The sequence below is a fragment of the Nanorana parkeri genome, unplaced genomic scaffold, assembly GCF_000935625.1.
Source record: "Nanorana parkeri isolate BGI_ZX_2015 unplaced genomic scaffold, ASM93562v1 scaffold284, whole genome shotgun sequence".
Taxonomy (NCBI): domain Eukaryota; kingdom Metazoa; phylum Chordata; class Amphibia; order Anura; family Dicroglossidae; genus Nanorana; species Nanorana parkeri.
This window is the reverse complement of record NW_017306552.1, coordinates 1,041,691-1,058,559: the sequence shown is the minus strand read 5'-3', so window position 1 is coordinate 1,058,559 and position 16,869 is coordinate 1,041,691. Positions and strand designations below refer to the sequence as shown.

Below are 16,869 nucleotides of genomic sequence, written 5' to 3'. Positions count from 1 at the left end.
TCTCAAACTTACTGTCTGAATTGGGGGGAGAGAAGAGAGAAAAGGGAGAGAAAGAGGGCATGAGATATTTTTTTTAATATAACATTTATATAGCAATGCCAATTTATGCAGTACTAAATATTGTACAGAAGCCCACGTACACATACTAGGGCCAATTTAGACATGAGCTAAATATCCTACCAGCATGTCTTCAGAGTGTGGGAGGAAACCCAGGCAAGCACAGGGAGTACATGCAAACTCCATCCAGGTAGTGTCCTGGCACAGGACCCCAGTGCTGCAAGGCATAAGGGCTAACCACTAAGCCACTGTGCTGAATTCACATGCCAAGCAGTGCCGTCAGGCCTGCCTGCTTGACTACACAACTCCCCCACCCTTCTCTACATGTATACAGAGTTCTTTCCCAGCAAAACAATGCTGCTGCCATGCCTTTTCAAGAGCCTTTGGGCATACTATGTGTGGGGAAAGAGATCTTGGGAAATAGTTTTGGAGGCTTGCCTATATCAATAGAAACCAACCTCCAACAACTGCCCCTGTACAAATTTTGGAAGTCTGGTGACGTGACAAGGAATAATAAATGCTGTTTCTTGCTACCAGAACACACTAGAAGAGAAAAAAAAACCACAACATTCTGCTGGCATGTGATCTGGAGGGGATGCAAGAGTAAATCTGTGTAATTCCTGGACATACACTTCAATAATGCAGACATCTATGACTCCAAATTCACTTATGTGGAAGACATGCCTGTAAAGACCTAATAAGAACATTTCCTTTCTGACAAAATGTTTCCTTATACTAGCAAACTTGTGACCAGCAGAAGGACCATCTAATCATCCTCTAGCTGTGGCATTGGATGAAATACTTTCCTTATTTCACCCCTGTCTGCTCTGCAGTGGGGAGGAACTCAGGACTACTGGTTCAGATAAAACTGTATAACACTTAGCCCATGGGATTGGTTTTGGCTTACCTGGTCTAGCAGTGGCAGCAGCAAAAGGCTTAATTTTCTGCACCAGACTGTTCCCAGCCTCTATGTTCACACCACTGGCTTTGTAAGTCAGGGGCCTGTCAGGACACACAGGGAGATGTTAGCACCCAAGGAACTGCATTACAGTACAAAGGATTGGTGTGTAATTAGCACTCATTCAAACCAACAACTGCATATTTACATCATCATCTACAGGGAGCAATTACTTTTGAGAGACTGCTATTCTGCAGACTTCATGAAAACTACCATGAACAATTTTTGCTCTTTAGACTATCAATACCACCAATGTATTGATACCCATTCACTTAGCACCCTCTCCTGTAAGACCATACTGTGAGCAATGGAGGCTGCCACGAATGCTACTTTTGAGAAAATCATACCCCTTGCCATCATACTGATGCTTTGGCTTAGATGCTGTCCAAGGCCCTAAATAGGTATAGAGCTAAGAAGTGTTGACACTTTTCTGACACATATCAGAAGAAGCATTCTGTATATGAATAACTTAAAACAGGTTAAAATATAAAACGACTTTCTTTTCAGAAGTGGGCTAAAAATGGCTGGCCCCACACGACAGGGTCACTTTAAAAGCACTGCAGTCTTTGGAAAAGCATAACACCCCCTATAATAGCCACTGCATTGGTGGGGTGCCCAGTCTATACAGATCGTCTCATGTTCCATCCACAAATAGTGGTAGCATAAATACTACTCCGGAGCCGAGTGGCAAAGGATGAGAAAGAACTTGTCTGTCTGACAGATGAACTAAATGCATGGGTGCCATTTGACATGGAAGGTAAGGTAGAGATGTCACCATATATTATCCCAACTTCGCATTTTTGTATAATTCGTGGAGTGTGACTAAAGTCGATTGCCATCATACAATTTACATGTGGCTACCACTGGTGAGGAGGTTACTCCAGCTAGTTTCTAGCCCCTTTGCTTTTTTTTTTTTTTGCCAGATACTAATTTTTCTTGTGCTCACATTAAGGCCTTGTTCACACCAAGCACGGAGCAGAGCAGTTACAGACCGGAGCAAAATTGCGTCTAAAGTATTCCAATGGTATTTTTAGCTCCAGTTCACATCGCAGCGTTGCATTCCAGAGCAGGTCAAAAAAATTGCAGCAGGCCCTATTTTACCTGCTCTGGAACGCATGCAAACACCCTGGAACGCACTGAAAGCCCATTTTAAACCAAAAAAACAATTTTTTTAACCCAAAACGGCCTGGAACGCATCAAAAACACGGCACAACCCACTGCACTGCGTGTGCAGAGACTCATGCAGATCTGCTCTGCATTTGGTGTTTACAAGGCCTTAATCTCCAAGGACCTTGACAGGGTCAGCACTATCTTTGAGGAGAGCTATGGCTGCACACAAAAAAAAAACAAAAAAAACGAAACATCCCTCATATCGTTTTTGATAAAGAATGAAAAGGCTGCAACTGTATAAGCAGGTACCGATTTTATTATGCAAATGTAAAATACATTTGCTGGAGAGAAAAAAAAAAAACACAACAGCAGCACTTGGGGAAAAGGAGGAACAAGCCTTTTTCCTGCTGATCACTTGCCTTTTTCCTGGGTGATCTGAACATCTTAGCACAGGTCTGAATTCTTATCAAGCATGACTGTTTAGAATCCACATGATCAGTGGCATCATCCTGGCAGCATACCTCATCCCGCCGGGTGAACGTCCCCTCCTCTCTGCCGGTGTCCATTACCAAGATGGCCACCAGCAGGCGTCAATTAGATGACCACGCATGTGTGATGACATCACAGAGGGGTGCCACCCGATCTCCGTTTCGGGTGTCACCTGGCCATGGGACGCTCCTGCACATGATGTCCACCTACTGGTGTAGAAGATACGACCCATCTCCTGCACAATCTGCAAACAGCCAAATGTAGGTGGCTGCCAGTCTAGCTGTGGAAAAAAAAATACTCAAATTCTGAAGAACAAAACAAGGGTAGATGTTGTGTCCCGTTGCGGAACACCAGACTAGATAGCGAGGGATGTAGGACAATATCCAGCACCCCCTCCAATGCAACACATCATATACGTTTGGTGGTGATTTATAGATCATGTGTCCAGACATATGCTGACTGAAGGAAAGAGATATTTTCTCTTTTGTGCGTACATGTGCACACAGATGTCAAATGCGAGTGGAATGCACCTTAAAAGGAAACTGCGTAGGAGCCAGCCCAAACAGAAATACAGCTTTGTTAATTGGGCCTTTCATGTATCTTGTTGGCAACCATCCATGCATTATGGGGAACAAACAGTTATAAGAACTGTCTACACTGCATTCTAAACTTGTAGCTGAGAGTTGTACATCGCCTATACGCCGGATGTCGAATTCCATTTAACACCCTGTCTCAATAGCACACAAAGTCTGACAAAAAAGCCTACAGGAGGAATGCCATTGGCTCCAGCTTGTTCCCATTCTACTGCAATAAGTAGCTGATCACAACTTTCTCTGAGGTGCTGACCCAGGGCACATGCTGACTTGTTAGGTTATAAGTAGGGATGAGCTCAGGTTTGGAGCATGCAAGTGGCATGGGCTTCCATATAATCATGTAAACAAAGGGGCAGGATGCCTGTGCTGATTAGGGATGAGCCGCACACCCCCGTGTTCGTTCTAATTCGAACTTTCGGACATGGAAAAAGTTCTAATTCGAACTTAGAACTCAATGTAAGTCTATGGGGGTAGAACTCCAAAAATTAAAATGTGCCCATTTTGAAGCCTTATATGCAATTTATTGGCCATAAAAAGGGTATGGGGATCCGGGTAATGCCCTGGGGGACATGTATCAATGAAAAAAATACTTTTAAAAAATACTACTTTTAAAAAAGGAGCAGTGATTTAACATTAAAAATGAAAAATTCCTTTAAAAAAGGAGAACTATGAGGTGAGTGCTTTTCACTCACCTCATAGTTCTAGCCGACCTGTGACAATGAGACTGTCACAGGTCGGCTCAGTAGATCGGGAGGTGAGCGAACACATACCGGGTTCGCTCACCTCTCGAGCCTGTCACGGCTCTCTGCTGTGACAGGGGGAGGGACTGGATTCCCCTCTCCCTGCTCCGATCTGCCAGTGCTGACTGTCGGAACGGATGGGGTAGGGGGGCGGGTACAGCTGGCTCTGCCTCTAGATAGGCAGAACCAGCTGTCACTCACACAGCTGGGCGGATGCCGTCATCCAAGTCGGGATCCGCTCCGGCGTCTCAGTATACCGCGAGCTGTAGCTCGCGGTATACTGAGCTTAGGGTAACGGGAGGACGATAGTTTGTGTCCTCCCATTACCCTAAGGAGAACTATGGGGAAAAACATTGACCCCATAGTTCTCCTTTAAATATGGTGCCTGGGGGGTCCCCTTTCACTGCCTGTAAAGTGGCGCATCTGTATGATGTATAGAACCTGCTGAAGCAAAAATGACATAAAGAAAAAAAAAAATGACATTTAAAATTGCCGGTAACTGTGTATTGGTAATTTAGTGATTCTCTAAAATATACAGAAGTCTGTATTCTCTAATCTCTATCTATATATATCAATAAATCTGCTCTCACTAACTCTATTGGAACTCTTTCTCTTTACCTCCTACAACACACTATATAGAGCCGCGGTGTCAGCAGCCTTATATGGTGTGCTGCAGGGACTCAGCTGTGAGACATGATTGGGCAGAGTCATCATGACTTTGCCCAATCATGGCTCTAAGTGTGTACTGAGCCCTGATTGGCACAGTCTTGCACCTGACCTGTGGTCAGGTGCAAGACTGTAGCCAATTACAGTTTAGGAGGGCGCAGTGCATTGTGGGATGTTCCGCAGTCGAACAGACCGCGAACATCCCGCAATGTTCGGCGTTCAGCGAACGCTAGAACAGGCTATGTTCGAGTCGAACCTATGTTCGATTCGAACATGCAGCCCATCACTAGTGCTGATGTCATTTCCCAAATATATAGTGTAGCCATACAAGGTCAATGATATCACGGCATTGCACCCCTTTGCGCAAGTCTAGCTGTGGGCGAGGAATTCCTTGGGTGGTACAGAAGGTGCATCCCTCCATTTGGGAGGAGCTCTTTACAGGTTCAGAGCTGCTCAGATTCGAACCAGGTTTGGTCCAATCTTGAGCTCATCCCTACTTATAAAGTACGAAATCCTAGTATAGCGAGTAAAGCTGGAGATCACAACAGCTGAGGTTCTGCTCTTCAAGTACCAACAACCAGGCATGTATAAAGCTGAAAGCTATAGAGATCAGATGGCAAGGTCACAAATTTCATTTCAAGGGCTGTCAACATTTCCAGAAGGTATCAAGTTGACAGACAAAACCAAGGAAAGCAATATACTAAACAAGATCCATTTTTTTCTTCTTCGTTTTTCACCTAGAACAAGCACCAGAGGCAGTTTTTGCAATGACAAGTAAATTGGAAAAAAAAAAAAAAAAAGGAGAAAACCACACACACAAACTATTTAAAAAGACAAATTAAATCTGTTTTTATTTTGCTCAAAAATGAAGAATTTAGTTTTAAATCTCTATTTCAGCCTCCCTATACACACCTGTTTTGCTTGAGATAAGCGATCGCTCGGTAACCAATGTCCTTTCTGTATATCGCACCAGAGAACTGCACAACAGCTACTCCTTTGTTGGCTTCCTCCAGGGCAGATATCAAATCCTTCCTGATGGCGGTGACCGTGAGAACCCGTCCACCACTGGTAACAACCTTTCCATCCTTCAGAGCTGTGCCAGCATGAAACACCTCCAGACCAAGATCCCTGGCTTGAGAGAACCCTAAAAATCAAAATAATAAAGGATTATTTACTATACCTAGGAGCAGAAAAAACTAAAATTCAGGCCACTGCAAAAATACATAATGCCATTGGTCCATGCAATATTGATTTCGTTTTTAAAATTTGGTTTAAACAAGCCACACATAGTATATCGGAAGGGTGCTGTGAGTGCAGTTCTCCGTGTCCTTATCCACTTCTCACAGACTTACTCAACTATTTTTACACAGTACCCATCGTACCCCTGAGTTGTGGTTAAGAATAGGTCTCAGGAATGATCCTTCCTGTCCAAAAATGTGGCTTTCGCCGGGATCCTTGATACACCCACTGTGGAGGTGTCCCAAATTGGTTTGCCATTGGGGTGCAGTGCTTGCGGTTATTCATTCTGTCTTTGGTATATTGTTAGAGAACGCACCCAGAGTATACATACTTGCAATCTTTGATAATCCCTCGATGGCATCGTACACCAAATTGGCTATACATAGGGCCCTCTTTACCGCTAGACGTTTAGTGGCAAGGAAATGGATGGCCACCTCCCCTCCCTCTATATTTGAATGGATCTCTGCGTTAGACCAGATTGTAATGTTTAAATGCATTACTTATCAATATAGAGGGATTGGAGGCGATAAATTATCTTTACTCTGGTCCCGATGGCTACAATACCGTACACATTAAAGGTATTCTTGAATTTACATATATTACCATTTAGACAGATCAGTGACGTACGTATGAGCTGAAGATGTAATTTGCTTCCTCTAGTTCAAAGTCTCTATGTTGCTTTTTGTTTTACAGTGATGTAAATGCCAATATGTGCTTAGGTGATTGGATTTTAATGATTTAGATCCCCGATATGTGCATATGGTGGATGTTTTCCTTCTTTGTTTTGTTATATATTCTTTTTTTCATAAGTATTACATTTTTCTGATATATATATATATATATATAAACCCACACATAGTATATCACATTAGTCCATTGGCAAAGTAGACCTGAACTCAAAAAGTGAAGATTTGATATCCTATGCCAGGGGTAGCCAAACTTCAGCTGTGGTGAAACTACAAATCCCATCATGTCTTTTCCTCTGGGAGTCATGCCTGTGGTGGTCAGTCTTGCAATGCCTAATAGGACTTATGGTTTCACTGCAGCTAGAGGGCCGAAGTTTGGCTATCCCAGTCTTACACGAACTAGGAGAGAAGATAATTGTGTCAAATCTGTGCACTGGAAAAAATATATAATCTATATCCTTTGTCTTAAATTCCCTTCCTGCATTTCCTGTGCCTACATCCTCATAGCTGTATAGCTGCAGTGCGCAATCTCAGACACTGCTGCCTCTTACTGCTAGTCTTAGAAGATTTGGTGATGTCACTACTGGGCTGCTCACTGTTCTCCTGAAGGCTGGCTGGAAAAGAAATGTGCAAAGATCTCCCTGCTTCAGAATCATTCGCTCCGTGGATTTGTGTCTCTTCAACTATCCTGCTGCTGTTTGAGCATTACCTCACCAGACTAGGACACGAAGAAAAGCTCCAATCCTCTACCAATACGGCCACCTCCACACAGACATTGTGCAGAGCAATTCCATGTCCCTTCTGCTAAAATTCCAATCATTGGCTACAATTGCCAACTATTGGTATATATCATCCCTTCTCCAAGTCCACAACATTCGAAAAGGAGCCAAGTTACACAAGTAACACGCCTTGGAGAGGTTTTGTGGGCCCATGAAATACGTTGGCTGGTTAATTTTATGGTCTTTATTATTAAAAGATCATATTTGACTCTATAGATCGGCAGTGGCACCCTCTTTTTTGTTCTACAACATAGAAAAAAGGCCTTGTATATCAGTAATGGGGGGAGGGAGGTTTTTTTATTTTCTTTGTAGCTCTGTTTCCAGGAATCTTTCCAGGCCAACACATGATCCTCTGTTTTGGCCAATGTTTGGAGGCTGTTCTTGACCTTACAGGCTTAATTCCCTGTCTGCTCTATGGTCAAGAACGGTCTACAAACTTTGCTGAACAGAAGATCGTTTGCGGTCCTGGAAAGACAAGAGAAAGATCTGCTGCAGAAAGACCACAGGCAATATAGAGGTCTAGTCTTCTGCTTGCTTTGGCACACAGCTTCCACAGTTTAGGTCTTTAACTTGCTCATGAATGACCAGGCATTAATGAAACCAAAAGGACAAGAGGAAGTTACCCCATCAAAGGTTCATGATAATCACATAGAATTGCATATGATACCAGGAGTCCTCACCTGTGATTTCCAGGCCTTTGGCGTAGCTACCAGGATAACCCCCGCTAGCCATAACTACAGTGACTGCAGCATGGTCCTGCAGCCACACCGGCATAGAACCCACGAGGTGCCCATCTAGAGTAGCCTGGATAACATCATACAAGTCACTCTGAAGAAGTGGAAGTATCACCTTAAAAACAAAGAACATAAGATATTTCTTCAAATCAAGTGTAATCTAAGTTTAACATATAGGTTTGCTCCCAAAGCTCTCCCTTGACAAAGCTTCTTTCTTTCCACATGGGTGGAGCCATCTTTGTCCAGATACCAACCAGGGTCACCCCCTACATCATTGACTCAAATACCGGCTCAGAGATGACACAGTCATGCAAATTTTGGCAAGTGCGCTGTTCTTGGTGGTGTTCACAAATATCCAACACAGATCAAGCCCCTGTTGGAGCCTCTCACCTTGTGACTTGCTACATAAAAAGTAACAAATGTTGCAATCTGACTGCTGGAGGAGTGTAGACAGACTTCCTCCTGCCTGCAGCAGACTGATGACATCATCTTGGTCTAGACAAAGTCACTGAATTGAAGCTTATGCAATGCTTTATTGATGTACAGTGATGCACAGTGTGACAGATCAGGAGTTGCTAACTAATCGATTTTGAAAATAATCGTTAGCTGCAGCTCTAATTTCATGCAGACATGTAAATATAAAGTCAGTGCTATAAAATAACAGTCAGAGATCCCTGGTTCAGCAAAGTTGAGATAATTAGAGCAAAGTTATGATTGGTTGCTAATGGATTACAACACTTTTCTTGAACAAAAAATGGGGCTTCAGAACAAAATAAAGCCCTAAACACCGACTATGGTTTTAAATGAAGTTTATATTCCATAAAGAGGAACACAAGTAGAGCATAGCCATTCCCATACCTGACACTCCGGATCTCCGAATCGGCAGTTAAACTCCAGCACCTTAAGCCCATCTTTAGTAAGCATAATACCAGCATAGAGAACGCCTGAAAAACACAAAGAAGACCGTCAAAAAAAACCTGGAAGAGAATGTGTCAGACTTTAGAAAGTTTAATGTGCTACTAAACTCTTTTTAATATATTAATGTTCACCAATCTTCAATAAAGCATCTCTCCTAAACATGTGTGCAAGCATTTGCACATTGTAGATTTCACAGCCACTGGCTCCGGATTGCTCAGCAGCGCTACCCTGAGCTTCTGGTGGGGGAAGTGTGTACACGTTATCTTTTCATCCTTGTCGGGACTACATCTCCCACCATCCCCATCTTCCGCCCTCAAAGACCCAGCCTCAGGAGGCAAAAAACAACAAGCCACAGTCTATTACAGTCAATAGGAAAGGAAGCCGCTTCTACACTTGGTTACTAGAACACGAGTTCCACCCCCTCCCCAGTGACAGCATTTCAAAGGCGCTCTTACTGGACTGGGTGCGGGCATGTCTTGCCCATAGTAAAGTGGAACTAAAATCAGAGGGACCCGCAGGACAGTTCCCCCATCTGATAACAGAAGGGACCCTGTGCTGCCTCCACTTAGGTAAGGCTTTGATAAAGTAAACCAATCAGACATTTTAAATTTGACAGATACTGGAATAAGTTCAAATAGATTTAGCCATTTGTAGGGCAACATGCTTTTATGGGAGTCAGAAAGCATATTTAAACTCAACAAAAAGGAAATATACTTCAGCTTAATTGGTCCTTAAAGGTGGGAGGAGGCGATAACCCAGCCCCCACATCGATTTTCACTTGCTGATCCTGCCAGTTACCTACTTTGTCCTAGGCCCCTAGGGTGACACTCGTCGCAGTACTTTATCTACGGAGGAGCAAAGTTGTTACCCTAGAGCAGGAAGCAGGCAAGACTACAGAACACCTCCCCTGTTGATCTTGCAAAGAAAGCATTGCTGTCCTGTGCACTTTGCATTCTTGCAAATGCACTTGTCGAAACATATCACAAAACATGTTAATGGGGTATTTAAAATAACTATTGCCAAACCTTTTTTTGGCTGTAGTTCTCTTTAGGGTCACAGGAGGACATTTAGTAATGTGGCCCAAAAAACTTACCATATAGCGGGCTATTGCCCACTATATGCTGACCGCATAGAGATGCAATGCAGACGGGAAGGATCTAGACGATATTGTCGGGATCCACCCCACTGCCTGATTGACAGCTGGCTCTGCCTTTCTAGAGCCAGGAGGTGTCTACCCCCTCTCCAGTCTGCGCTGGAGGTACGGAGAGGGGAAAATCCCTGCAGAGAGTGGTGACTGACAGTCAGCGCTTTCTGCAGGGAGATCGGAAACTGAGTAATCAGCAGTTTGTGATCGCTCAGTTCTCGATCAATAGACAGCTTCAGTGTCACATGTTGGCTCTAACTATGGGGATGAGTATTTCACCTATCCCAACATTCACTTTAATAGACCAAAAGGGAGCAAATAAGAGAAGTTAATTGTTGGAGTGCACATATACTTTAAGATTCCTCCTCCTTTACATGCTCTACCATAGTTCCACTCTAAGTCCTCAATCACTATACTGCATATCATTACAAAAACATGTCGATGTGACCAGTTTCTCTGGCCTTTTTCTACTTTGGTAGTTACTCCATGCACGCTTTGACAGTACAGACAAAAAAAAAAAAAAAAAAGAAGGGCAGAACCTCCGTCAGGTTTTTAATAAAATCTACATGTTCTTAACTTCCTGTCCCAGAGACACCTTCAGCAATACAAAAAAAACGCTTCAGCTTTCATTGGAGTATTCATGTTGCACATTTTCGTGTATGGCAGCATATGGTAAGCCTGTATTTAATCAAAGGGTTACACCGCTCTGCCATCAGTTTGTTCCCATTTGCATTGTTAAGAAACTCAAATGTACAGGTTCCTTGGATGCTCTTAACTTAACACACAAACATGGAGGCCCCTCTAGATGCCAGATACTGAGCTCTGTGGCCAATTTTCAATAACCTTTTAGGCACTTTGAATTTACTTTCAGGAGTTACAATAGCTATAGAGTAAAAAAAAAAATAATATATTCATTATGTGGTATTCTAATAAATCGTTCTGAAAAGAAAAAATAATTTATCCTGGCCAACCTGAAAATTCTACATTAGAAGAACAGTTCACAGGAGGAAAGATCAGATCAGTGAACTGCATAAGCCACATCTACATTTCATCTTGTTTTGGGCAATTTCTCACAGCCAGATATATTAGAATTCTCACTAGTTCTGTTTAAGGCTGCAGCTTCTTTTCGCTTTCATTCTATGAAGGACACAGCATAGATTTTGAATCTGACCATTGGGCAATAGTGCCACCTTCAAGACCAATGGTCAGAGATTCTTGATTTCTACCATGTCCTTCAATGCATGCAGAGAAAAGGACTTTGCTGGGACTGAAAAAATCCTATTTTTCCATGCACCTCTATGCTACAACCCCTCAGGGGCAGGGCCCTCCTTACCATCTTGTCTTGAATTGTATTGCGATTGTAATGTCTTCCTTATATTGTAAAGCGCTGTTGGTGCTATATAAATCCTGAATAAGAATACAACCTTCCTCTCATGCTCCAAATGGAAAGAACGCAACTTTGCCTGCCTCGTTTACATCAAAGCATTTTCTAGTTATTACACTCGACTCACCAATATATGGCGTTCCATCTTTCCGAACTCCATCCACAGCCCTCTGCAACACAGTGTCCCGGATTTCCGCAAGTAATGCCTCCGATATCTGATGCAACAGCCATATACAAAAGTAAGAAAATGTTATGTAGTTTCTATTAAGTATCCACTCTGGTACTGGCGCCATGCTGATAACTGCTGAGCAATACACAAGATCAGAATAAGCATTTTCAGGTCCATACCTGAGGTGCAGGGCAGTAAGCTCCCATCCCCCCTGTGTTAGGGCCTTGATCCCCATCCATCAGTCTTTTGTGATCCTGGGCTGGAGGCATAGGGGCAACTGTGACCCCGTCTGTGAAACACAGGCACTGCAAAAGAACAGGGATTTTAGTTTGTCGCAGTAATGCCAAAAATTAAATCTTTTAACCTGCTTAAAGTGATCGTAAAGTCAAAAGGTGTTTAAGCCTTTCAAATGCTGATTAAATCCCTAACAATGGATGCTGTTTCTTGACGTTTGAAAGGTTTAGTTACTTGCAGGATCAGATGAGCCTTGGAGCACCTGTTTTAGGGTGACTCCTTTTCCTTGCAGGGTCCTACGGAGCCACCCTTGTGTGCGCTAGTAATCCGTGTGTCTAAAGAAACACACAGGCATAGCTAAGCTATCCAATGGAAGGCTGCTGGAGACAACTGTCCATTGTGATCTTGTAGAGGACAGGAAGTTTAGGGAAGCCAAGCTAATGAAGTTGGAGCTGTTTGACACACGATGACTAAGTGGTTTGGCAAAATAGAAAATAAATATTTTGTTGGGCAATGTATATTTGTTTGATCCGGGTTTATTATTGAAAGAAATTTTGGGAATACTCCAGAGAAACTCTGCAATTATTCACACCCCTGTTGCAGTCTAATTATACATTTTTGTGAAAAAAAAGAAGTTACACCCTCTTTGAATTCTACAGGTTTTACGTATCGGGACATAATCTGGTCCTTAGTGGTCTTAAAATTAAACCTTACCCATATCTTTAAGATTACAGATGATTGCCCAGCAATGCACTGCTGATGTAACCTTCCCAGGAACATTACATCATTTGGGCCAGAAGTGAACCAGGATTTGGAAGTAAATGAAAAACAACATGTTTAACGAATGTAAGAGGATTTTAAATCAGCATGCAGAGGTGCATGCTGTGATTTTTGTGAAAGGGGTTAGGGTCCACTTTAAGTAAATACAACCTCAGATGAACACCACATGACATATTACACCGAGTCATTATTTTACAAACATAGCCAAAACAGAGAAACCATGTGTGAAAAAACAAGTACACCCTTGCTGCTTTCATTGGAATTGAGTAAGCCAGGTGCTGCCAATCAAAATCCCTTGACTAATTGATCAGCAACTGGGACCACCTCTACACAAGCTGAAGTGAGTGAGTGAGTGTGCGTGCGTGCGTGGTCAGATTGTGCAATGCTCAGAGAAATTGCAGTAAACCCAGAGTTACATCTCAGACTCCACAGGCCTCAGTTAGCATGTTAAGTTCATGACAGTATAATTAGAAAAAGACTGAACACACATGGTTTGTTTGGAAGGGTTGCCAGGAGAAAGCCTCTTCCCCCCCAAAAAAAAAAAAACACACACACGCATGTGTTAGGTTTGCAAAGGTGCACCCTAATAAACTACAAGACTTCTGGAACAATGTCTTTTGGACAGACGAGACCAAAGTGGAGATGTTTGGCAAAAACCGAACACAGCATTCCAACCGTCAAGCATGGTGGTGGAGGGGGTGATGATTTTGGCCGTTTTGCAGCCACGGGACCTGTGCACTTCGCATTCACTAAGTGAACCATGAACTCCTCTGTATACTAAAGTATTCTAGAGTCAAATGTGAGGCCATCTGTCCAACAGGTAAAGCTTGGCCAAATTCGGGTCATGCAACAAGACAATGATCCCAGCAAACCAGCAAATCGACAACAGAATGGCTGAAAAAGAAAAGAATCAAAGTGCTGCAAGGGCCCAGTCAAAATCCAGACCGCAACACGATTGAAAGGCTATGACAGGACCTAAAGAGAAATGTGCATAAATACCCACAAACCTCAATAAACTGACGCAACGTTGTCTAAAAAAAAAATGAAGTGGTCCAAAATTCTTCCACAAGCAAGCAAGACTGATAAAGTCATACAGAAAACAATTTAAAGTTATTGCTGCTAAAAGTGTTTCTACAAGCTATTGAATTAGAAGGTTTACACATGGCTTCGCCATTTTAGCTTTATGCTTTTAAAATAATGACACGGTGTAATAGGTCACGTGTTGTTCATCTGAGGTTGATTTAACAAACTTTAAGACCTGCTAAAGGACCAGATGGTTTGTATTAAGGCCCGATACTTAAAACCATAGAATTAAAAGAGGGTGTACTTTCTTTTTCACATGACTACTTGCCCCTGCTCTACCTCTTCTGCCAGCAGCACGTCTACAGTTTTAAATTCTCCTGCTTGGAAAAATCTCCAAAAATACCTTTTCAAGTAAAAACCAATACTATATCTTACAGATAAGTTGGAATGTGTAGGTTTTATTTAAGATGTGATATACACATCTAAGGGGTAGATAAAACAATCCCATGACAGTATTAGTAGTTCATTGAATGATTTTACTTGATTTCTGGAATCACACTTAACTGGAATGCAATGGTTTTCTAGAAGTAAGATGGGCAGTACTGGGGCTTAGTGATTGCTATAGCTTCCTTCTAGCACTGGAGGTCAATCCTTAAATTATCTGTATGAAGTACATACCTCTACATTTCAGGACACGCTAGAAAGGAATTTGGAAAATACAATGACAAAACAAAATGATACCTACAGACACTTCTTCACCCTCCAGCAATTCTTCCACTACAACAGTCTCCCCAGCTTCTCCAAACGCCTTGTCCTAGAAGAAAAAGCAGAGGAAAAAGTAGTCAGATTTTTTTTTTTTTTTAAATAAAGGGGACATTTTTTATATCATATTGATAGCAACACCACAGGCATGGCAGAATGCCACACTGCAATACACGGTCTACTAAACAAAATATGCAATGATCAGAAGGTTGATAGGTGACCTATATGGGAGGTTTCTGGGCTCATGGGCTCTCCAATGTACGGAAATCTTATGTTTGGCTGCATGACCTAGAGGATCTAGCTAGGGGAAGAGGATTGGGAAGATTGTTTGGAAGCCCCTATTCTGTGCCACTGTGTGCTTGGCCAATTCAAACCTACGTTATTCATCAGGCCTATCTCGCCCCACATAGACCGGCTACATTTTCTGAGCCCTCTCATTTCCCAAATGCTACTGGTTACACACTTTTTGCTACTTAATCTAGTTGTGTCCAGTGGTGAACACCATTTTTAAATCTGCACCTTTTGGGTACAGATTAAAAAATTTGTGCATGACTTCATGGGCTGTCCTGTCCCCCCCGAGACGTACACTATGTATTATGCAAAACCTTACCCTAGTCTCCCGCAAACCTTACACTCCTCCACAAATTACTATTCCAAGATAGTCCAGCCTATTAGGATAAAATGTGAGGTCCCGGGCTCTCTATAAACCTTCGATACATTGATTTTGATCCCTATGGAATCGCACATTGACAGTGAGCAATTAAATTAAACCAAGTTTAGTCTCTTGTTTCACAACCTTTTTTACTTTTCTAGTTGATGTCCCTGTTTTTTTCCTTTTGGGGATTTTTACACTGTTCGGTTTATTGAGACCAGCTTAGTTATGAATGTTATTGTTTGTATGGCTGTTCTCCAGTTTAATTTCATAATGATCACTCGTGTTTTGTGTGCATTATTCTATAACGTATTGTATTTGTTCAATAGACGTTGATTTTCTTCAAATTAAAAACAAAGACACAATGAGATATTCATTTTTACATTCAGGTTTAACATATGAGTGATGATTGTTTTGGAGCAGCTAAGCACCAATATCAACTGTGGAATTTTCTGGTGTTTGAGAGTGAAACCGTTTTCAAAAATGTTAGGAGACTAATCAAACACCAAACAGGGGTTTGGCATTTAAGTGCAAGTAATTTGGCACTGCAACAGCAAATACTCCCAGGTGCCCGGATGTAGTTTCAGCTTTCTTCTCAAGCACAAAGCTCTTGAGAGCTCATTATGCAAACAATAACTTCTATTAGAAAGATGGCCCACCACTACCCAGACCTCACTACTGGCCCATCATAATTGCTGGTTGAGCCATGAAGAGGGCAGAAAGCCAAAGCTTCAACATACCAGGACAAAGTGTCCTGGTTTCAAAACTCCCAGGGTACTCTAGATAGGGGTTGGTTAGGAGTCCATGCACCTGGAAGTGCTATTGCAATTAAGTGGCAAGTCCTACATAAGGGTCTAAAAGCCGGGTCCCATGATGTGCTTGGCTTTTAAAATGTTCTCCTGAAAAACAAAAAAAATATGGAGAGGAAGTGTCAGAAAGAATAAAATCATCCTGCAATGTCATTGCCTAGGAATTCAGGCAATGTTCCTTACAATGCAGTGCAATGGCTTTGACTCTAACCTTATTTAGGACCGGCATGGAGGGAATGCGAGTCAGAAGGATGAAGATGCAGCCACAAAAATCATATAAAAAAAAAAACAGACAACTCGCTGCCAGCACAAACCTGCCAATAAAAAAGCCCAAATAGCCACAAGTGCTGCAATCGTTCCAAGAATAACTTTGCAATACGTTACCCCAAGTAATAACAGGTGCTCATGAACACCAGCACTGCCCATGCAAGTGAAGTTATTCCCGAAATAGATTTTACAAAAATGTGGTAAATGTTTTGGACCAATGAGCAGTTTCATTTTTACTATAGAAAAGCTAAGGATTCTACATTGGATTTTAAACATGAAGCTGGGTTACTAAAGTTGCAACAAACTCAGTGATAAGGTGATCAGAACAAGAGACTTCCAACTTTCCACTGCTACCAATAAGACTTATGGACAACCCAAGTCTGATTTTAGAGGCATACCCCATACACTGGAAACATGTCATTTCTTACCTGCATAATCTCATTAACAGCTTTACAGGCCTCTTCCTTGCTGCTGGCCACAATCACTCCCTTTCCAGCGGCCAGTCCGCTCGCCTTGACCACCAGGGCCTGGAAGTTGGCACTATAAAGACGAGAGAGCAACAGGACCTTGGGTTAACTCAGCTTCCTTGGATATGTGAACTGCTACTGTTGCGAGGCTTCCATTTGAGATTTGCTACATGGGGAGAATGTTACTATTCCGCTTTGGGTATTTATTA

At 42.4% G+C, this 16,869-nt stretch overlaps 1 protein-coding gene across 1 annotated transcript in view; it reads right to left on the bottom strand.

The window, feature by feature from the left end:
• Nucleotides 1-16,869, bottom strand: part of GART (phosphoribosylglycinamide formyltransferase, phosphoribosylglycinamide synthetase, phosphoribosylaminoimidazole synthetase) — a 45,047-nt gene that overhangs the window by 19,576 nt on the left and 8,602 nt on the right. Inside the window, exons 5-12 of the mRNA XM_018557459.1 lie at nucleotides 16,622-16,733; nucleotides 14,449-14,517; nucleotides 11,846-11,971; nucleotides 11,625-11,712; nucleotides 8,910-8,995; nucleotides 7,998-8,166; nucleotides 5,526-5,757; nucleotides 965-1,059 (exon numbers count right to left, since the gene is read on the bottom strand). Of these exons, the coding sequence (XP_018412961.1) occupies nucleotides 965-1,059; nucleotides 5,526-5,757; nucleotides 7,998-8,166; nucleotides 8,910-8,995; nucleotides 11,625-11,712; nucleotides 11,846-11,971; nucleotides 14,449-14,517; nucleotides 16,622-16,733 (977 nt within the window). The remainder of the gene's footprint in view (nucleotides 1-964; nucleotides 1,060-5,525; nucleotides 5,758-7,997; nucleotides 8,167-8,909; nucleotides 8,996-11,624; nucleotides 11,713-11,845; nucleotides 11,972-14,448; nucleotides 14,518-16,621; nucleotides 16,734-16,869) is intronic.